Source organism: Somniosus microcephalus, chromosome 12, assembly GCF_052327205.1.
Source record: "Somniosus microcephalus isolate GS21.2 chromosome 12, FLI_Smic_1.0, whole genome shotgun sequence".
Taxonomy (NCBI): domain Eukaryota; kingdom Metazoa; phylum Chordata; class Chondrichthyes; order Squaliformes; family Somniosidae; genus Somniosus; species Somniosus microcephalus.
Genome location: NC_140998.1, coordinates 76,909,439 through 76,933,325, shown reverse-complemented (window position 1 = coordinate 76,933,325; position 23,887 = coordinate 76,909,439). Strand labels below are relative to the sequence as shown.

General features: G+C 45.7%; 1 protein-coding gene across 3 annotated transcripts in view; it reads right to left on the bottom strand.

The window, feature by feature from the left end:
* frmd6 (FERM domain containing 6) overlaps positions 1–23,887 on the bottom strand; it is a 135,153-nt gene that overhangs the window by 21,253 nt on the left and 90,013 nt on the right. For 2 of the 3 annotated variants that reach the window (XM_086003167.1, XM_086003168.1), the window contains exons 4-9: positions 18,846–18,925; positions 15,572–15,648; positions 13,246–13,432; positions 10,294–10,449; positions 4,041–4,106; positions 3,218–3,286 (exon numbers count right to left, since the gene is read on the bottom strand). In XM_086003167.1, coding sequence (XP_085859293.1) covers positions 3,218–3,286; positions 4,041–4,106; positions 10,294–10,449; positions 13,246–13,432; positions 15,572–15,648; positions 18,846–18,925 — 635 coding nt within the window. Of the gene's footprint in view, positions 1–3,217; positions 3,287–4,040; positions 4,107–10,293; positions 10,450–13,245; positions 13,433–15,571; positions 15,649–18,845; positions 18,926–23,887 lie in introns of those variants that run through there. The other variant, XM_086003169.1, reaches the window with a different exon arrangement.

Below are 23,887 nucleotides of genomic sequence, written 5' to 3'. Positions count from 1 at the left end.
CCACAGGGAAAGATTCAAAATCAGAGGGCAAATGGCCCAAGGCCTCTTAACGACCTCCTAGTAGCTAGCTTGAAAGAAGAAGAAACCTGGGAGCAGATTGACTGCATTATTTGCTGAGTTAAAATGTATGGCATATAGGGAAGGGAGTAAAAAGTGGAGGGGAAATTAAATTCAAAATGGAGTAACAGTTTTACATTTATAATATTCAAAAATGAGTGATTCCCAGAACATCTCCCTAAGTAGAAAGAGCTCTGACAGATACAGTTTTTTTAATAATGCAAAAGTAAATAGCACAAATATTGAAGAAAATCATATGCTAACAGTTAAATATCATATGGGTTGTTTTAACGTCCTAAACAACCATGATTAAACAGTCACTGCCCTCTGTCAAAATATCAGTGAAGTCTATGAAAGAATCAGAGACTGCTTTTAAACCTGATTCATCGGATAGGTTATTTGTAAACTTAATTACTTGAGTCAACTTCCTACCACCTGATCAAAAATGGTTATGTAACTAGCTTGACTCTAAATTCTAGTGAATCAGAGCAAAGGACACATTGAGCATACCGGTTGTCACTTCAACGCAAGGCCTCTGAGAGGCCAGGGCCAAGGAAACCTCTGGCCTGGGGATCCCTGCTCCCAGTCATGCTCACTCTTGACATGGGTTATCTTGTAACGGGTGGACAGAAGTTCTACCCTTTACAAGGCCCTGTGGATACTAGCAGCACAGGCAGGCAGGGACCTGGTGTATCCAGGTATTTTCTGGCTCCACTGTCACACTCCTGTTGGAATTGCAGCGGGCTTGCGCTGGAAGGGCTGTGGAAGTTTGGCCCTAATGTGTGTACGTGAATAGGATGAAAATTGTACTGCATTTGCTGACATCAGATGGCTAAAATCTTGCAAATTCGGAACAAAATAACTGACAGAAAATGGCCAATTTCTGCTTTGTCTGATCACATACAAAGTACAAGAAACTCTCGATTAATCGGCACCCAAACGACCGGAAATCTCGGTTAACCGGCAAAATTCAGGAGTAGGTTCAGTTAAGTTTTTCTTCATATTTGTGGCCGTTTCTTGATTCTTGGCTGTGTAATCGGGGCTTTCTGCACTTGTTGCTAAGCAACAGGGGCGCTTGGTGGTTCTTGCAGCTGTTGCTAAGCAACAGGGAAGCTTTGTTTTTTTGCTGTGTACGGAGCTCTCGGAGCTCTCGTACCTTTTAACTATAACTCTGTTATCCGGACTTTTTGATAAACCGGCACCACGCCGGTCCCGTCGGTGCCGGATAAAAAAGAGTTTCCTGTACTTAAGCAAATGCAACCATAACGAGAGGCATTTGACAAATCTTAATCTGAGCCACCCTATGGACTGGGGTCAAGTTCCCCTCCCCCATCCAGTGGCAAAGGGAACATGTGTTGATTAGTGCTGCTGATCTGCAAAATTCCTTTCCCTGAGAATAGAGTTGAAATCATCCTTTAAGGACATTTTCGCAAGAATCCTAAAGTTAGCACGTTCTGACATCACAAAAGTGTCTTCTAGCTATATCAACCTGTCGATTTTTTGATGGCAGCTAAGCTGTTCCTAAAGAGTCCAATATGTTCTGTTTGCTGACGAGCAAACATTTAATATGGAAAGCTGAATTATTTTTCAGACTGTGGGAATAAAAACTTGGCAGCACTCTAAGCAGATGTGTGGAGATGAACAGCGATTTTTTTCAAATCACAGTGTCACGCAGGTATTTAAATCTTCACGGTTGTGCTTTTACTGGCAGCTTTGTGATGATGATTTTCTGCACCAGAACGTGCCAGCTGGTCAAATTAGTGAAATAGTTTGCAGTTTGGTGTTTGAATCCACAGAATGTTGCCACTAATGTTAAGCTACAAGATATAAATTCTGCATTCCTTTGTATGTGAGGCAATTATTTACTTCAGTATACTCATTAAAAAGCAGATGCATCAAGTTATAATTACTATTATTGCTGAACTCAGACTCATTCAAGCAAATATTTCAGCCTAAACCTTGAAACCGTGAAGTGATAATGCATCAAATCAAATCTTATTGTATTCACGTTTTGAAGTATGTCATTCAGTTGAGCATGTTGAGTTGTTCCAACATTTAGAATTTGAAGTTTATTTCAAATACAACATTTCACATAACTTTTGTGAATTTAAACACATGCTAAACTTATTTTCCATGTTTTCTGTATAATGCAATTTAAAATATAGACACATTTCAACCGTGTGCCTAAATGTGTATGGGGAGGAATTGAAGATTATAAACTACAGGACAAGGGCCCATAGGCACAAACTGGGAAAAGGCAAGTTCAAGAATTATGTCAGAAAGCCCAAAGTGTGACTATTACCTGCAGTGGTCTTCCAGGCAGGGGAGTGGAGGCAAAAACTCTGGGGGGCATTCAAAATGCAGTTAAGTGGTGTGATGGTGAAAGGGAAGGCAATTTTATATGGAAGGATGGACTGGATGAGCCAAATGGCCCCCCTTATCTGTATTTATCTTGGTGATAATCTTATGCATTTCAATGAAGTAAAAAGACCAGCAAGAATGAAATGAACACTGTTGCGTTATCAAATGATTACCATTAATGGTTCCTTTTCCTTTAAACCTGGCAAAAGATAAAGACCAAAAGATATTCCACTCTTCTGGAGGGGATAGTTACTCCTTTAAGATTACACTGTACACTGTTTGTACTGGGCAGACCCTCATCTTTACTTTATCAATGTCTATATTCATATGTCACTAAGTAAACGGGTAATAATCTATTACTTCCTAAGATTTAAAGAGCAATGGTAACAATCACAAAATGGTAAAGGTATTTCTAAGAAATGTACAAGATACTTTTAACATAAATATACGTTTTTACTCCAGCACAACCACATGCTGTGAGGTCACACTTCTCTGTGTATTTAGTATTTTTCAAAAAGGATGCTGTTTATGCATAGGGATTTCTGATGAGGCTGAAATAAATGTTCTAGTTTGTGTGTTTGTAACTCAGATTTCCGATCTGGGACATGGAGCTGTGAATAATGCTAAAGCAAGGTGCATCCTTCTACTGACAACCATCCTCCTCTAGTACGGTTTTGACCTCTGACTCCTTTTAGATCCTGGATTTCAACTGAGCCAATAAGACGTTACTGGGAGGAAACAGATTCTCTTTCTTTCATAATTTAGGGAAAAAAGTTTTGTTATAAATCTCCTGACTTACCACAAACACGAGCTTGCCAACATTGGTCCAGGGAAAATCATACAACAATTGTTTAGATTCGCCCACAACCTGGAAAACATTAAATCGTGTGAGTAATATATTCAGTTATCTATATCCTGAACCCACTATCCTTTGTACTGGGAGGACAGAGTGAGGAAGGGGTGTGTTAGGTTTTAGTTACTGAAAATGAGAGAATCCATTTTCCTAGCCCATATTGCTTTACTAAATGGCTATCACACAAAAACCCAAAAGCTGAATTCTGTATAAAATCATGAGAATAAAACACAGACACCTGAAAAATGTTTCTATTTATGCTGGACGCTCAGGAAAATAGAGCATTTTAATCACATTCTATTTTTGGATATGGTACAGAAGTACAGTGATTACAGTGTAATTATAGCTCCATATCAGCACCTTTTGCCTTCTGCTGAATCACATGGAGAGCTTGATTTGAAATTTCTATGTAATCACCAAAGCTATTTTTGTGTCTCTTACTAGCAAAACTGCAGAATTTGTGGACAATCAAAATAAATTAATTGCTTTTAAAGAAAAAGTTTTAGATAGAGGAAGGTAAACTTTCACTAAAGCAAAATACTGCGGATGCTGGAAATCTGAAATAAAAGCAGAAAATGCTGGAAATAATCAGCAGGTCAGGGAGCATCTGTGGAGAGAGAAACAGAGTTAACATTTCGGGTTGATGACATTTCAGGTCGAGGTCGTCCCAGCATTTTCTGCTTTTATTTCAGATTTCCAGCATCTGCAGTATTTTGCTTTTTTAGGAGGAACACAAGTTGGCCTTGTATGAAACTGTTTCTAACCTCACCTGAAATATCTGAAGTCCTTGAAGAGTCAAGCCCAGCATCAGTGAAGCATCAATTTCTCTTTTATCCTAAACACAACAAAATGTATCATAGATGTAAGGACAATCAGAGAGCATTCCTTTGTTTTCTAGCAGGTGAAGGGTGCAGGTGATTTCATCGACTTTTAGCTGTGAAGCATCCAGTAGATAAACATGTTTGCAATAATTTCTGACCGCGCTAAATAATTGCAACCAACTTATGTGCTTCAACCTATCGTTCCAAATAAGCAGTTTTTGACACCTGGTGCACAAGAAGAGCTCTGAGCTGAGACAGCTGTGACAATGGGGGGAATTTAGCTTTTGGACCCGCTTGGGAGCGGTGGGGAGGAGGGGGGGCAGTAGCGGGCAGGAAACCCTACATTATGTGGAGTTTTAACTCCACAGCGAGTGTGTGACATCACTGACAGGTTCCCCGCTCGGAAGTCAGCCTGATTGACAGGTTTGGCTTCCAGTTGGGTGGGGAATGCTGGAGAAGAGGCAGCAGCCACAGGTAGGTCCGATCCCAGACACCGGGGCGGGGGGGTCGGATCCCTGACCTCGGGAGGAGGGGGGTGTTCCGATCCCGGGGCGGGGGGTTTGTATGGAGGAGGGCTGATGGTGGGGGAGCTTGGGGGGCTGGGGGGAAGCACCCCTGCTCCCCCCGGCTCACAAGGAGTGCTCCCCGAGACTGTGCTCGCCTTGCTGCAGCTGCTGGGATTCCCAAGGCCCGGGAACCCCAGGTGGCCACAATTAAATCAGCAATGCAGGTTAAATCTGAGGCTTCCAGCCTCATTATCATATTTAAAGGGCCAACCCACCTCCTGGGAGCGGATTGGCTGCCCGCCCCCGTCCCGCCTCCTTAAAACCGGAAGTGGACGGGTTGGGGTAGGGATTCAGATTTTAACACTTCAACCTCCCACCCGACCCAAACCCGCCCGTCTTTCAGGGTTAAAATTCCCCCCAAAGAGTCTGTCCAGAGATTGTATTCTAATCACTGTTCATTCATCTGAAGCTGATGTATGAATGCACAATGACAATCTCATGAGTAGCTGAGCACAGCTTTAAACTGATCCTTAGATCTATAATTACCATTGTTACACCGGGGAGCCCTGAGGAATAATCAGTGTATTACCTAAAGAGGAACTACAGAAAAATCTGTCACATTACAAGGGGTACTTTTTCAGCTTCATCCAGCAATTAACAGAAGAACTATTAAAGTCTAAGGGGGAGAAATTCGGTTGGTTAGCGCTTCCCGTTAGCGCCGCGAGGGGGTGATAACGGGGCGCTGATGACTTACCGACCGGGCGCAGCCAGATGAACGACTAAATTGGCCGTGAGGTTTGCGGTGCAGGTAACACATTGCGCCACAATCTCCTGCGCCCGGAGTTCGTGATGTCATTGCTGTGTGCATCGCCCCGGACCCGAACTTCGGTTCCGCCCCCTGCAGCATCGCCGGGCGAAAACACCGACAGCTGCAGGAGGCGTTCATCGGGAGGCCGGGAGCTTCAGAGGCGCAAATAAAAGGGGATGTTGGCGCAGGTAGGGGAAAAATTTTATCAACGCTTCAAGTTTTTTGATCGCTCCTTGGCCGCGATCGATCAGTCCAGCAATCTGCTGCAGTGCATGGGGCTGATCGGGCCAGATCACGGCCGCCATCGGGGACCAGCTCACTGGTCCCAATGCAAAGCCTGCAGCGATGGCCCTTCCCTTTAAGGGAGGGAAGGAGTCTCGGATCGCGGCAGTGCTGCACGGGACAATGTGCACCACTACCGCCCCGCCTGCGTCCTTTAGCGCTCCAGGAAGGAAGTGAAGCGCTTGATTTAGCGCTCCACTTCCTTCCTGGAGCGCAAACACTGAATTTTGAAAAAGCTGGGAATCATTAGCGCCTGGTGCTAAGTTACTAGCTTTCAAAAGTTAGTGCCCCAAACGGGGCGATACTGAATTTCTCCCCCAATATACCTTAGCAGAGAACCTACAAATCCATTTTTTTCCAGACTAATATTTACAGAAGAATAACACTAGGTTCCATGAGCTTGGTAAAATAGTGGGACGGCTGTACTATGAAGTTTGTGAAACCTTTTGTCCGTTTCAAACATGCAGGAATATTAACCAATACAAAAATGTTAACATAATAAAGATGGACCAATGGCAGCTGGAGTGTAATAAAAATAAGTATTAATGCAAAAATCTATTAGTCCCAGATCTCAGAGGTAGTTACGATATAAGATATCAAAGAAGATAGCACAGGAGATGAAGTAGATACAGAATAATGTACAGGAAACTTTCTGGTATCCGGCACAGACGGGACCGAGCTGGTGCCGGTCTATCAACAATGCCGGAGAATCGAGCGCTATAGTTAAAACATATGGAGCTTCTGAGCTCCGTATCTAGCAACAAACCCTGTTGCTTAGCAACAGCTTCAAAACAATCAGCACAGCTTGCAAGCGTCTCTGTAGCTTAGCAACAGCTTCAGTTAGACGCTTGCACAGCCAGAAATGAGTAAAAAAAAGTAACTAAAAGTAAAAAAAGTTATCTGACCCGACTCCTGAATTTTGCCGGTTAACCGACATTTCCGGTTATTTAGTGGCCGGTTAATCAAAAGTTTCCTGTAGCACATTTGTTAATATTTCAAATTTCTTCAATAAATGACACATGATAATAATGTCTATTCTGGGTGCTGGCCACACATCAACAGGGAACACACTGTATGCTGCTTTCCTGGTTTGGTGTCATAGGTACAATATAATATTTAGTTGGTGGGAGTATAATCAAGTACAACAATCATATCCCAGTGATGTGATTCTATTTTATTTAATGAATGCCAAATTACAACCAATGAATAATAACATACGATGTTACTGGAATATGCAGGTAGTAATCAAAACTAGACTGCAATGAAAATGTGCACCAGTCATTGAACAACCCCCCTTATTCTATTTCTTTTTGTTATAATGATGAATGAAGCAATTTTTTTCTCATACACTTCTTTCAGTGCAAACAGAACGAGCAGTGAAAACAAAGATTCACAACAGGCAGTAGGTAAACGACAAACTGTGGGAGCTCATTTTGGTTAGCAAACAACTTTTGGTCTGTGGTGGGTACAGGTCTGTACAGAAAGCATGCTGTGCATTCACTTGGCATGCATAGTTTACACATAGGTACAGAAGAATAAGAGTTTATGCATAAACACAATGGGCTAGTTCAAAGGTCAATGTTTCTGAGCTTGGTTTTGTACTTTCTGTGTTAAACAAGATAATGGATAAGACATAGGCCGTCTCCATTTCTCTGCTCCCCTCACTCACTCCAACCTACCTCCCTCTGAACTTGCAGCATTCCATTCTCTCAGGTCCAACCCCGACATTGTCATTAAACCTGCTGACAAGGGTGGTGCTGTTGTTGTTTGGCGAACCGACCTCTACCTAGCGGAAGCTGAACGCCAACTCTCCGACACCTCCTCCTACCTCCACCTGGACCATGACCCCACTACCAAACATCAAGCCACCGTTTCCAAGACTGTCACTGACCTCATCTCCTCTGGAGATCTTCCCCCCACGGCCACCAACCTCATAGTTCCCCAACCCCACACAGCCCAGTTCTACCTCCTTCCCAAGATCCACAAACAGGACTGCCCTGGTAGACCCATCGTTTCAGCCTGTTCTTACCCCACGGAAGTTATCTCTTCCTATCTCTACTCTATTTTTTCTCCCCTTGTCCAGTCTCTTCCCACCTACATCCACAACTCTTCTGTCGCCCTCCGCCACTTTAACAGTTTCCAGTTTCCCGGCCCTAACCGCCTCCTTTTCACTATGGACGTACAATCCCTCTACACCTCCATCCCCCACCAGGATGGCTTGAGGGTGCTCCACTTCTTCCTTGAACAGAGGCCCAACCAGTCCCCATCCACCACCACCCTCCTCTGCCTGGCTGAACTTGTTCTCACATTGAACAACTTCTCCTTTGACTCCACTCATTTCCTCCAAATCAAAGGTGTTGCTATGGGTACCCGCATGGGTCCTAGCTATGCCTGCCTTTTTGTGGGATATGTGGAACACTCTTTGTTCCAGTCCTACTTGGGTCCCCTCCCTCACCTCTTTTTCCGGTACATTGATGACTGTATCGGTGCCGGCTCCTGCTCTCGCCCTGAACTAGAAAATTTCATTCACTTTGCTTCCAATTTCCACCCTTCCCTCACCTTCACATGGTCCATCTCCGACTCTTCCCTTCCCTTCCTCGACTTCTCCGTCTCCATCTCTGGGGATAGGTTATTGACTAACATTCACTACAAGCCCACTGACTCCCACAGCTACCTGGACTACACTTCCTCCCACCCCACCTCCTGTAAGGACTCTATTCCATTCTTCCAGTTTCTCAGTCTCTGCCGCATATGCTCCGACGATGCCACCTTCCATACCAGTGCTTCCGACATGTCTTCCTTTTTCCTCAACCGAGGATTCCCCTCTACTATGGTTGACACGGCCCTTGACCGTGTTCGTTCTATCTCCCGCACTTCTGCTCTCACCCCTTCCCCTCCCTCTTGGAACCACGATAGAGTTCCCCTTGTCCTCACCTTTCACCCCACCAGCCTCCACATTTAACGGATCATCCTCTGCCATTTCCGCCACCTTCAGCGTGATCCCACCACCAAACGCATCTTCCCCTCACCTCCCCTTTCAGCATTCCGTAGGGACCGCTCCCTCCGCGACACCCTAGTGCACTCCTCTACCACCCCTAGCACCCCTTCCCCTGGCACCTTCCCGTGCAAGCGCAGGAGATGCAACACATGCCCTTATACCTCCCCCCTTCCTACTGTCCAGGGCCCCAAACACCCCTTCCAGGTGAAACAGCGATTTTCTTGTACTTCTTGCAATTTAGTATACTGTATTCGCTGCTCACGATGTGGGCTCCTCTATATTGGGGAGACCAAACGCAGATTGGGTGACTGCTTTGCGGAACACCTCCGTTCAGTCCGTAAGGGGGACCCCGAGCTCCCGGTGGTCTGTCACTTTAATTCACCGCTCCATTCCCACTCAGACCTCACCGTCCTCGGCCTCTTGCACTGTTCCACGGAAGCTCAACGTAAGCTCGAGGAACAGCACCTCATCTTTCGATTAGGCACTCTACAGCCCTCTGGACTCAAAACAGAGTTCAACAATTTCAGATCATAATCTCGGCCCCTATCACATATATATATTTTCTTCTTTTTTTTCTTCTTCCCTCCCACATGGCAGCTGTCCTTCATTCTGCCAGCGCAATTTACACCCCATCTAGAGACATCCTTTGTTTCTTAACCTGTCCCATTACTACCTCCTCTCACCTTGAATATCTCTTAATGTCTCTCAATGTCTCTTAATCTCTCTTGCTATCTATCCTATCACTGACCTTCCCTTTTGTTCTTTCATCCCCTCCCCCTTTTCCCAGCCCCTAAATCTGCTTTCCATTTCCTGCTTTTTTCCAGTTCTGACGAAAGGTCATTGACCTGAAACGTTAACTCTGTTTCTCTTTCCACGGATGCTGCCCTGGCCTGCTGAGTTTTTCCAGCATTTTCTGTTGTTATTTCGGATTTCTAGCATCTGCAGTATTTTGCTATCGTAATGAATAAGTATGGTTACCTTATCGTAATATAAAGAGAGCCAAAAAAGAATTTACAAGAGCATATACATTTTTTACGTTGTAGCATCCCTGTTGGATTTTGAAGACATGTAAACCAGGGCTGACAGTTACTGTGGTATAATAAACTCTTATTTTTGTGTGGTCTCAACTGTTTCTAAACAAAAACAGAAGACAAAAAATGGAACAAAAGCCACAGGCTGCAGACATAAGCTGTACCTATACATCACATAGTTAAGTTATTGCTAGCAGTATATATTGCCCCCCTCCCTGAGCTTTTACCTTCTCAATGAAATACCAAACTTTCCCTCCCCCCACCCCAATCATTTGCCACAATGTCACAAATCACAATTTAACCAGAGTTGCTTCAGTGCTTTCATCTCTAAAATGTCACTAACTGCCTTAACATTTGCCCTGGATTGTGATTTCCCCGATCTATGGTTGGCAACACCAATACGGCTGCAGGCAACCATTCTACTAACCTGATCACTGGTAACCTTCCCAGGTTGTGAAAGCAATCAGACAAAAAGAAATCTCAGTAAGTAGAAAATTCTTTCAGTCAGTGCTTTCAATAAACATTCTGAGCATTCTGTCTGAATTGAAGCCACAGTATATTCATTCTGTTCTTTACCTTATATAGCCTGTAATAATGAACAGCCACATCATCTAGCTGGACAGCCTCCTTGATGTATTTGAGATGTGCTTCTGAGGCTGTAAGTGCATACTGGTCCTTGTGCATATTTGGAATGTGTTTCAAAATGTATTCTTTTCCTCGCTTGGTAACCACCTGTAAGAGTGAATAATCCTCCTTTAAATCAATTATTTTTTGCACCTTGTTATGCAGTGTGTGACAGTTAGACAATCTTCATGGAGTAAAATCATTGCAGCCCCAAAACATTATTGCACTACTTGCATGAATCATTATGTGTCATATTTGTCTCAGGTATTTTCACCAGTCCTCCACAAAGGCAACCAACCTATTTTAACAGGCACTGTCTGTTACATTAGACACCATTACTATGATCAGGGATCTGTACAGCAGAGAGAGCAGTTCCTAGCTCTGAACATACAAAATGCACAATGCTGTCTAGTTGTTTTCAGGGTGCTCAATCAATATACTTTCCATGCAGCACAGCTCAATATTCTATTTAAATTATATTCCAATTTACCAGTGACAAATAAGTAGCTCAGCCAATCTGGCTATGGGTGTTCGAATAAAAATTGGCTCCTTAAAAGAGAATATAATGTGTACAGTTTATTGTAACCATGGGGTATATATTACATCATGATGAAGAAAAATAATTTTACTAAGCTGTCATTAAAGCCTAATATTAACTTTACACACAGAGAAAAATGCAGTAACGAGCACAGAGAGTACAGTGATTGCTGAGCAGCAATCTGTTGCTAATACTTTGTGTTGAGTTTCTGGAGTTTCATCACTTCCCAGACAATCTCATCAACCAAAACAGATCAGATTCCCTGCTCAACACCAACTGCCCTTCAAATGGATGAGCACAATGTACTGCCAAAAAGGACCAAAATTAAAGGCGTGGAGGAGTCACATTTTACTTAGTATTTATCTCTTGGCTGAAGCTTTGCAGGAGCAGAGGCCAGAAGCTGAGAAAATAAGGAGTTGAAACTAAAAGAACAATTACTGGACTTACATCAAAACGCATTGGCGTTAGTAACTGTGAGCACAAGATGTTGGTCTCCAAATCCATGGTCTAATAGCCTGAAATTTACAGATGTTACGATATATGACCGTTGCTTTCCCCTAATTCCTACTTCATGTTGTTTCCAGTCTGGAATACACAGCTGCAGCCTACTATTAAATTTATTTGGTTCAAAATATGCCAGTTTGGGATTTGGAACAACTCAGTGAGACTAAACTTTAAGAGTTTGTGAATATAAGAAAAAGACTATTAAAAATGGCAAACTCACTTTTGTCAGTCTAAGATCCTGTGCCTCATAATCACACAACAAGCACACACTATACACAGTAATACATATAGACATACACACACACACATATACATATATGCACACACATCTTACTCATAAAGCAATGTCAGCTATAGGTTTATTCTGCAGGGCTTTCAAAAAGAAACATGAGAATGAGTGTATACAGACACAAAGCATTGCCTATAAATGCTCTGAGATTTATCTTAATTATATAGTTGCACAAGTCCCCTGTTATTTTGTGGTTTCTGTGTTCTGTTGTTTTTTTCAGTCTGTGCACTGAAGTCTTTACGGATACTCAGCCCACAAAAGTAGCAAATTGCTGACCTAATTATTTTAAGAGAAATCTACAGTAAGAGTTATTACATGACATCGTTTATCATTCTCATAGGCCCCTTTCCTGTCCAAACAAGTCATTCTAAAATGTTCTCCTTGCTAACAGTCAGTGTATCCTTATAATGACCTAACTTGATTAAAAAGTGAAAAACTAGCATATATTTCAACATAGAAAACACTTAAATTTGGCAGTGCTTGATTAAAGAATTGCATCTCCACTGTGCTGCTGTTCAAAATGATCAAAAGATCAAATCTTTGAAATCCAATAAATATACACAAATTATGTTGGTGGAGCCGGAAGAGAAAGGCCTGCATAAATAACAAACCATATCAAGATGAAAAAAATATATCTTGGATAAGATTCATCTAGCTATGCTTATGAGTCCATGGTAACAAGTTTTACATCCCTGTCTAAAAAAGTGAAATACTGATCTTCCAAACCTGCTTTTTTTTGGTCCCATGAAACAGTAGGCGTAAATGTCAAACAAACTTTACAATGGGATCCTATGTCATCTGGTTTTATTATAAATTCCACAATCTTTGTCATGAATTTCAAACAACTGCAAAAGGATGTTAGGTAGATATGGGGCTAGATTTACCCTGTGCCATCCTAGCTGAAATCGGACATGATAGCAGCAGAAAACGAGGGAAAATTGGGTGGTAAAGACTACTGCTGTATTTCCGTCCCACTCTATTTCCCTCCCCCCATTCCCACCAGGATGGCCGTTGGAATGATGTAAATGATAGATGGAGGTTGGAGCCTGGCAATCTGCCCCATTTTCTTGCTTACTGCTACTGCCTCCACTGACCCCAGGGACTGCCAGGAGCAAGACAGCTGTGGTCCCTGGGGTCAGTAGCAGCGAGTCCCCTAAGTCATTAGATGGAGGGAGAGAGCCTCACCCTCCAGAAAAGCCCCAAACGCTATCCTATTCAGGCCTCAAACTTGGTCAAGGCCTAAATAAAATTATTTTTATCCTCTTTGAACCTCTTCCTCCGGGGCGTAAATGTTGGAATTTAGGACTGGTGATGTCATCCTGGCCCAATCCCATCATTTGCATGGCTGCACTTAGTTACAATGGACTTACCTTAAACCCTCCGTCACTTTCAATGGAATTTAGGGTGGAATTTAAAGTTTGCATAAAACCAGTGAACCATCTCGAAGTCTCAAATTCCGAACCTCACCCCCAGTTAGATCTTCTAGCTTTACACTCTACCAAACCATCGGAGTTTTTGGCCCTTTGTTCTGTATCTGTATACTTTAAAGAAATACAATTTTAAAAGGTCATACCCAAGGAGGAAAGTAAGCTTCTGGCTCAAAATATTTCCCATAATGCTTGTGCCTTTTGTAGTTGCCGAGGTCTGCTTGTAATGCATAGGCAGCAAGTAGAAAATAGGCCTCCTCATGTAGCATGCATTGGGATTGGAGAACTTGTTTCCGCAAATGCCAGTAATAATAGTATCTAGCTGCTCTGTCACTGCAACGAGAAATATATTAGATTAGAATCACTGACAAACACATCTATTGTATTTTGAAGTGAAGCCACATGTATGCTGATAACCGAGCTCTACCACTCCAACATCTCTTTTGACCATTTCACTGACTCCGTGCTGTCAGACTGCTTGTCTGACATCTAGTTTTAGATGAGCCATAACCTCCTCCAGTTAAACACTGGGAAGACTAAAGGTAGCGTCTTTGGACCCTGACATGATCTCTGTACCCTTGCCACTAACTTGATCCCCATCCCTGGCCACGTCTCAGGCTGAACCAGGCTGCTCACTACCTTAGCACGCTGTTTAACTCTGGGCTGAGTTTCTGACCTATCCATCACAAAGACTGCCTATTTTAATCTCTGTAATATTACACACCTCCACAGTTACCTCATCCCATCTGCTACTGAACGTCTCAATCGTACCTTTGTCACCTCCAGATTTGATTACTCCAATGCTCTCTTGGTCAGCCTCCAATCCTCCACCTTCCATAAACATCAGCTCATTTTACATTCTGCTGCCCATATCCTATCCCACACCACATCCCATGCACCTATCATATTTTCCTTGCTGGCCTGCATTGGCTCCCGATCCCCAACAAATCCTAGGCCTAGAAATTGAGGTTGCGCTGCGCCGGGGCTTAACGCCGGAAATTTAGCGCCGGTGCTAAGTCGCGCTGTGCGCGCCAAAAATTCAGTAGCGCCGCGCCCAAACGGCTGCCGGCGCTACTGAAGGCTGTTTGCGCCTGAAAACTGGCGCTACGCGCCGCATTGCGGCGCTATTCCGGCGCTGCGGCGCCCGATGCGGTGCGGCAGGCTCGGGAAGTGCAGGCCTCCTCCTTCAGTTAAGGAGGAGCTGCCTGCACCCGCCCGCTGGCCGGTAAAATCTTCACAAAAATGAGCCCGGCACCTCGGGGAAGTGCCGGGCTCGCAGCCGAGAAGCATCTGTTCCACGGGGCGGGGGTGGGAGAGTCCGGGAAGGGAGGTGCGGGCAGGCGGCCGGCGGGAAAGCGGCCGGCCGCCGCTCCACCTTTATGCGCCGGCGCAAAGTCGTGCAAGACTCTGTTGCCAGAGTCTTAGTTGCGGCTGCCACGGGCGAGGCGGCCGCAACTGAATTTCGGCGCTGGGGCCCGTCACCACGGCAACCGGGACGCTGCGCACACCGATGACGTCATCGGTGCCGGCGCAGCGCTACCGGTGTAACGCCGATGTTGGGCCCTAGTCAATTTCAAAACCGGCTGTAAGTCCAGCGCAATGCCCTCTAGCGCCGCAAAATGGGCGCTAAGCCCACTCAATTTCTAGGCCCTAGTGTTTAAATTTTTCCATGGCCTTGTCCCTCTCTATCTCTGTAACCTCCTCCAACCCTACAACTCTCTCCAAAATCACAGAATCATAGAATGGTTACAGCGCAGAAGAAGGCCATTCGGCCCATCGAGCCCGTCTTCCTCTAACTCAAGCCTCTTGTGCATCCCTCTCCCTTTGCCTCATACTTTCAAACACCTGAGTCCAACGCTCTGGAATTCCCTTCCGTAAATTCCTCCATCTCTCTTTCTTTAAGATCTTCCTTAAAACTGACCTCTGTGACAACTTTTGGTTAACCTAATCTTTCCTTCTCTGTTTCGGCGTCCATTTATGCTTACACCTCTGTGAAGTGTCTTGGGACAATTTCTATGTTAAAGGTGCTATATAAAGAGTGGTAGCTAGCAATGACAGGGGAGTCAGTGGTGGGTATTTTGAAGAGAAGGGTGATGATAGAGGTTTTGAAAGGGAGTGTGACAGCGTTTGAGGAGAGGGAACCATTTCCAATGTAATTCTTCTGTTTCTTTCTGCCCTTTATATCTTGGTTACTTGCACGTATTGAAATAATAGTGTAAAATCTTTCATTAGCAAAATCGTGAGCAAATGGCAAAAGCGGTCTGACTTCAGTCAGGGGTGAAGACGCATTTAAAACCCACTTGAGCAAAAACAACATCCATGCACAACCTGTGAAATTTGTCATTACTGAAATTTCATAGACTGAAATTTGACCAAAAATCCCTCACAAATGTGTACAGCCCTAAAGACTATTAAGCAGGCATCCCACTTGAGCTCATGCTAACTAATCTTCTTCAATCACATTAGTCTTACCCAATTAATCTCCCATTCTCCACGTAGTACTGTACCCTGAAATGAATAATCATAGGTGGACCAAACTGGTCAATGCCCTGCAGAAAGGAAAGAAAAATGAATTACACCTCCTCACAGCAGGCCAATGGAGAACTTCAAAGTGCTCCACATTGCATGCCCGTTCATATTCTCATACATGAAACATTGCATGCCCGTTCATATTCTCATACATGAAACATTGCATGCCCGTTCATATTCTCATACATGAAACACTGCATGCCCGTTCATATTCTCATACATGAAACATTGCATGCCCATTCATATTCTCATACATGAAACATTGCATGCCCGTTCATATTCTCATGCATGAAACATTACATGCCCATTCATATTCTCATATATGAAACATTGCATGCCCCTTCATCTATATATATAAATCGGTACATCTGTCTGTCTGTCTGTCATTCTGTCTGTCTGTCTGTCATTCTGTCTGTCATCGCCTGTGCGTCTGTCGGGCTATGCGCTCGAAAGTTACAGGGCGTACCTACGCGCATGTTACCTCCAAAGAAAGCTTACGCTTCCGAGACGGTTTTAAGCGTATTTACGTTTTGGCCGGGCTAAAATTGCGCCCGCGGTATCCCAAAAACCTTCAACGTTCCGCTCATTAGCATCTCATTATCCGCTCATTAGCGACAGAGTGACCTCGAGCTCGACCAATCGTACGCCGGGTTGCTGGCGTGTGCCGCCGGGCCAATCGGTGCGTGTATGGCCGGGCCTTATCGTTCTGAACCGAGGTGAGTCGCCGCCATCTTGATTCCAAACTTTTCCTTTCTTTTTCCCGCTTTCTGCGTCTTAAAAAAAAACGTTGCTTTTAAAACACATATTGTTTTAAAAAAAAATGATTTAGAAAGTAATTAACTTATCTAATCTCATTAATTTTCCTACCTTTCCCCGTTTTTCCAGGTAGGCCTCGAAGCCTCGGCTTCCCCTTCGCACCCACGCCCGAGCTAGGCACCTCCCGGCCCCACTCGAAGGCTGGAGGGCCGAGCCTCAGCCCAGCGCCGCTAGGGTGCGCGCGCAGCAGGAGCTGAGACGCGGCGTCTCTCTCTGGCTCGGCCGGGGGGCGGGGCTTGCTGAGCGTCAAGCGTCACCCTGGCAACCAGCCCCCCGGCCGTCTCGCACAGCCGCAATCGGCGGTCTTCACCTCGGGGGGGGGGGGGGGCACGACCCTCGGGGGGGGGGGGCCGCGACACTCGGGGGGGGGGCCGCGACCTTCGGGAGGGGCCACGACCCTCGGGGGGGGGGGGCCGCGCGCGCAGCAGGAGCAGCTGAGACGCAGCGTCTCTGTCTCTGGCTCGGCCGGGGGGCGGGGCTTGGTCAGCGTCACGGTTACCCTGGCAACCGGGCCCGCCGGCCGAGCCAGAGAGAGACGCTGCGTCTCAGCTCCTGCTGCGCGCGCAATCGGCGGTCTTCACCTCGGGGGGGGGGGGGGGGGGGGGCGCGACCCTCGGGGGGGGGGCGCGACCCTCGGGGGGCGCGACCCTCGGGGGGGGCGCGACCCTTGGGGGGGGCGCAACCCTCGGGGGAGGGGGCGCGACCCTCGGGAGGGGCGCGACCCTCGGGGGGGGCCGCGACCCTCGGGGGGGGGGCCGCGACCCTCGGGGGGGGGGGCTGCGACCCTCGGGGGGGGCCCTCCCTCCCCTCCCTCCCCCCCGCCCTCCCTTCCCCCCCTTTTGTCCCCCCGCCCTCCCCCCTCCCCTCCCCCCCACCCCTCCCCCCCTCCCCTCCCCTCCCCCCCCTCTCCCCCTCCCCCCTCCCCCTCCCTCCCCCCCTCCCCTCCCCCCTCCCCTCCCCCTCCCCTCCCTCTCTTCCCCCCAGTCGCTCTCTCTCTTCCCCCCAGTCGCTCTCTCTCTTCCCCCCAGTCGCTCTCTCTCTCTCTTCCAACAACAACATGCCCTCGAAAAAGCCTCGGCACCGCCAGGCACTTCAGCTAGTATTCTCATACATGAAACATTGCATGCCCGTTCATATTCTCATACATGAAACATTGCATGCCTGTTCATATTCTCATACATGAAACATTACATGCCCATTCATATTCTCATACATGAAACATTACATGCCCATTCATATTCTCATACATGAAACATTGCATGCCCGTTCATATTCTCATACATGAAACATTACATGCCCATTCATATTCTCATACATGAAACATTGCATGCCCATTCATATTCTCATACATGAAACATTACATGCCCGTTCATATTCTCATGCATGAAACATTACATGCCCGTTCATATTCTCATACATGAAACATTGCATGCCCGTTCATATTCTCATACATGAAACACTAAACAAATAAACAAAGAGAATTCATTGTTTCAATTACAAAACATTATTTGTATTACATGCTAATTAGCCCATTTTGCACTACTGGTGCTGACCAATTTCACCCTCAATGTTCGAAAATATGTTACAATCTTTGGCAAAACATACACTAAACATGTGTTGCAGTAAATAAAATTATATCTGCTAAGAACTTGTAATTTAAAAACTAAATTAGACAGCCAAGCTGATTATGAGGATGCACCAGTAGACAGTGCAGCCATTTTCTCCTGTTCTATGATGTCTTATGCTAATGATAGCACAGTAAAATAGAAAAGCTATTTTAACAATTCCAATAATATTCATTCATTCAGATGAACCAATATGGATTGTGTGCAATCAATTCCAGAATGTATAGCGGCTGTTATCAGTATTTTGCAGTAACGTTGTCCTTTCCTGCCACATTATATCTCACCATCACCCCCTGACACTGTCTCTCTGTGTCCTCTCCCCCTCCTGGCATGTGACACAGAACCAGTTATTTTCTGAAAAATGTCGCAATGGAAACTGGACAAATGAGAGATCTACAATAGGATCAACTTCACAGCATTGTAACTACTTGAAAGTATAAAAAGAATGTAACTACATTTTCTATGGGAAGCAGCTATGCCTGTATAAGGGAAGAGAGCTCTGACAATTTCAGGTGTCAGATGACATTCACAAACCACTCAAACTTCTCTTTCACTGTTTAGGACACCATCAATAGCCTTCAACTGTGTTACTCTTGTAGCACATGCAAACCCAGCTATTATTCCATATGAAATGTGTGCAGGGAAGCAGGAAGCAGAATTCACCAAACCTACTGTTGAGTGGCACAACTGTATAAATAAAAATATGGCCAACTCAACAGTAGGTCTTTGCGCTGTAGTGAAACAGCAGGTAACAATTCTGCTGCTGCGCAACTCACTTTGCTTACTTCCTTCTTCCATTCCTTTGGACAATACTTGCAGAGTTTCTGCATCAGCTCCATATAAACATGTTCATTGTCTGTGTCAGAGAAGAAAAATAAAGAAATGTTAACCTCAATAGTTACTGGACAGATGACATGAAAGTTGCTAGTTAATCGGAAACACTATCATTATGTTAAATGTAACCTTTGCTGTCAGTGTTGACCTGTGATTAATGTTTCTCTCTGCATTTTAGTTCCAAAATGTACTTTGGCTCAGAACTCACAGGGATGGGATTTTCTTTCGTTTTTTAAATGACTAATACACTCAGAAATCAATACATCAAAGACCTAGTCCAGCTGCCTCCATTCATCAGCCTTACTTCACACATTAGTGGGAGGAGCAGAGGTCTAACAGCTTCCTTCATGTTTCCAACAACCAGCCTGAAATACAGGGACACCATCCTAGCTTGTTTGGAAAAGATGGGAAATACCCATTCTGCACCACTATAAGATCTCAATAGTAATATAAAAATTGATTGGTAGCTTCCTCTATAGCTTACCATGTAAAGCTCGAACACTGGGCTAGAAATGCGATCACGCCCATTGTGCCTATTGTGTTGTCTCAGGCACCACATAATATTTATGCTGCCTACTGTTTATCATCACTCAGGTGTGCATCCAGCACTAACCACACTATTCATTGGCGGCATGCTTGATATCGGGTGTCTCTGACATCACTTAAAGGCAGCTGGCACCTCTTAAAGGGGAGGTGCACTCATGCTGCAGAAGGTAACAAGCACTTGTGAATTGAAGAAATGGCTGCTAGACCTGCAGATCATGCCCCCAAGTTTTCTGATGCTGCCTTGGAGGTCCTGATCCAGGCAGTGGACAGGAGGAGGGACTTCCTCTTCCCCCCAGGGGCCATGAAGCCCTCCAGTCATCAACTCCATTGCCACAGTGGGAAGAAGTGGCAGAGCAAGTGAATGCCAGGTGCTTAGCTCGCAGGACATGGCTGCAATACTGCAAAAAGTTCAATGACCTCACCAGAGTTATCAAGTTAACAATACTGCTGGAAGGCAGTCCTATGAGACCACCATGACTGCAGTCAAACTAGTTATGACGTAGCCAACAACAGTGCAGCACCAGCAAAAACTTGTTCTCCGCAGACAATCTGAACTTTCCAGAGTCACAAAACACACCAAGAAATGCCAAGAGGTTAGTCAGCAGCCTGAAATGACAAACCAGTAACTAACCTGTAAGTACTGCATAATTCCTTTAAATAGTACTGGTGAGGGATCCTTCCTGCAGTTTAGCCACATGTTGCTGCATGAGTTCAGCACGTGATGAGTCAGGAACTGTAGGACAATTCCCTTTTATTTATCTGCATCTATTGATTTTGTCATCCACTCCCTCACATTTACCTTTGAAGTTTTTGTTCCCAAAAAAACCTTTACTCTCTCTTATCCTGGTCGTTCCCTTGGTATGGCCCCCTTTTTTGCTCCCAAAGGACGCAGTCTTGAACATAACTGGTGCACAACTGGTTTAGTCATCCATTACCGATCTCACAGGACCAGAACAAGCATTACTCCAGGATCATCCATTACTGATCTGCCACATCACCCACTACTCCAGGATCATTCCCAAGAGCAATGATAATACCCAGCTTCTTTCTCCACTAACAAGCATCTCCTTAAACCACTCCTCTTACCCCCTCCACCCTCACCTCCAACAGCAAGCGCAAGGAGCAGATGGACTTCTTCATCATTAAGATTGAGACCATCTGTTCAGCTGCTGCTGCTTCCCCACTTCCCTTGCCAACCAAACCAAACCTTCCCCCAGGCTACTCCCTGCCCTAGCCCTGAACATACATGTCTCTCTTGTTTCTCCCCTCATGTCCTCTCTGAGCCCATCTCACACATAAGGCTTCCTGCTTCCATAACCCCATTCCCACTACACTGCTAACCACCAAACTTCCCTTCCTGGCTTCCATGCTAGCTGACAATATAAATGGTTACCTCTGCTTAGGCACTGACACCCTCCTTTTCAAAACTACCAATATCTCCCCCCCTCCTCGAAAAAACTAGCCTTGACCCCTCTGTTCTTGCAAACTACCACTTGATCTCTGCCCTCTTTCTCCTGTCCAAAGTCCTTGAACCTTTTGTTGCCTCCCAAATCCATGCCCATCTTTCCCACAACACCCTGGTTGAATCTCTCCAGTCAGGTTTCTCTCCCCGTGTCACAGCACTGAACCAGCCTCATTCAAAGTCACAAATGACATCCTCTGTGACTGCATTATTCTTCATCATCCTCCTCAACCTGTCTACAGCCTATGATACAGTCGATCACACCATCTTCCTCCAATGCCTCTCCTCTGTTGCCAAGCTCAAGGGCACTGCCCTCACTTAGTTCCACTCTTACCTATCTGATCAAAGCCAGAGAATCTCCAGCAATGGCTTCTTTTTCCGGCCCCCACACTGTTACCTCTGGAATTCTCCACGGATCTATCCTTGGTCCCCTTCTCTTCTTTATCTATGTGCTGCCCCTTGGTGACATCATCTGCAGACATGGAGTCAGCTTCTATGTGAATGCTGGCGACATCCAGCTCTACCTCTCTATCACCTCTCTTAACCCTGCCACCGCCTCTGTGTTCTCAGACTGCTTATATGACATCCAGTCTTGGATGAGCTGCAATTTCATCCAACTAAGCACTGGGAAGACCGAAGCCATTGCTTTCAGCCCCCACCAAAACAACACATCATTGCTATTGATTCCAACCCCTTCCATGGCCATTGTCTCAGACTAAACCAGACTGCTTGCAACCTCAGCATCCTAGTCAACTCTGAGCTGAGTTTCTGACCCCATACCTTTCCCATCACGAAAATTGCCTACTTCCAATTCTGTAACATCACCCGACTCCACCCCTACTTCAGCCATTTGCTGCTGAAACTGTCATACATGCTGTTGTCACCTCTAGGTTGACTATTCTAACTCTCTCTAGGATGGCCACCCATCCTGTATCTTCTGTAAACTTCAGCTCATCCAAAACTTTACTGCCGATATGGTATCCAACACCAAGTCCTGCCCACCCATCATTCTTGTCCTCCAGTTCTATAACCCCTCAGAACTCTCCATTCCTCTGATTCTGGCTTCTTGTGCAATTCCCTCCCCTTTATCCCACCAATGGTGACTATGCTTTCAGCCACCTAGGCCCTACACACAGGAATTCCCTCCCTAAATCCTTCCATCTTTCCACCTACCTCTCCTCCTTTAAGACACTGTTTAAACCCAGGTCTTTGGCCAAGCTTTTGTTCACCCTTCCATATATCCCCTTCTTTGGCTTAGCATTCATTTGTTCCTTACGCTTATGTGAAGTGCCTTAAAATGTTTTTTTCTATGTTAAAGGCGCTATATAAGTGCAAGTTGTTGTTGTTGAATCATTGATCTTGATTTTGTTTAAAGTAGAGCGCAGTGGTATCTTTACACTCATTTACTTTGTTTCATGAGATGTCATTACAGAAACAAACCTTTAAGAGTTAGCACAGACGTAATGTACCCTTTTAGTTTGCAAATTATAAGAAAGCAGCAATATCGTTTAAGAACATAAGAACATAAGAAGTAGGAGCAGGAGTAGGCCATACGGCCCCTCGGGCCTGCTCCGCCATTCAATAGGATCATGGCTGATCCGAATCTAGACTCACGTCCACTTCCCTGCCCTCTCCCCGTATGACTGCCTCTTACAGGTTATGTGGACTCTGAATCCCTTATATTGAGTGATAGCCTTTTTAACCTCACTTTGCTGATCTCTCTCGGCTTCATAATTGTCACAACTTATGATTTTGACAATAGGAAAAGACACGGGGCAGGATTTTCATTGGGCCGTGGAGTCGGGATTGGAGGCATGCGGGGGGTTAAAATCCCCAAATCAGGGGTCCCGACCCCATCCCGCACCCAAAACCGCCTCCATGCTAGTTTCAAAGGAGGCGGGTACCCGCCCCGCACTGAGACCTGCCTACCCAAGGCGGGAAGGGATTAGTGCCAATTAACTGCCTGTTAACAGGTAGTTAACAGGCAGTTTTTAGCCTAATCCCTATTTTTAAGGTTGAAGTGTGGGATTCCTGACGGCTCCAAACCACGCCAAGTTAGAGGAGGCGGGCCGTCGGGTTGAAGGGCTTGGAGGGGTCGAGATGTTGGTGTTCAGGTGAGTGATGTGTGCATCAGTGCAAAGGTAAGTGTGTTTGGTGTGTCTAAAGTGATTAAATAAGTTTTACATACATTTTCTTACCCTTTCAGCCTTCTTTCCTTTAGGTCTCGGGAGTCCCTCATCTCAGCGGCACAGAAAGCAGAATGGCTGCGAACTGTCAAAAGTGACAGCCTGCAGCTTTCTGTGCAGGAGAGGTTTCTAACTGAGTCTGTGGAGAAGGACTCATGTTAGAAGTAAGACTAATTGGGCTAGAAATTCAGTTGGTTGCGCCAGCCGTTAGCGCCTTAGGAGGAGTAGATGTCGAGCGCTAGGCGCTTAGCGCCCGGGCGCAGCGCGATCTGCGCCTCGCCCCAACTTCAGTAGACATTTTGCACCGGCGCAAAGTCTTTGCGCGCGCTCAGCTGCGCGCGCAGATCATGACGTCATTTCCTCGTGCAACGCCCTTTGTGCGCCCCCAACCGGAACTTCAGTCGCGCCGGCCCATTGTGCGCTTGGCGGCCCTCGCGACTGTTGAGTGGAACGGTGCTCAGCCGATGCGGGCCGCGGGGAGCGCAAATTAAAGGGCACTTCACCTGCACTATAAAAGGCTGCCATTTTGCAGCACTCATTCTTGTGATACGGATCTTTGGAGAGAGACCAAGGTAGAGAGCTTACTGCTTTGGCCCAACACTAGGACAGGTACTTCTGGCTTCAGGCCACAGCTTTGCAATTGTCTTTGCCTTCATTCATATCTCATTGTTTGCCAGCATATTATGGGGGCTGCAATGGGTGTCAACGCAGGCTTTCACAATTACATCCAAAGGGCTCACAGACGCCGTGAGAGAGTGCGAGCCCTGGCTAGACGGAGAGGGGGCAACAG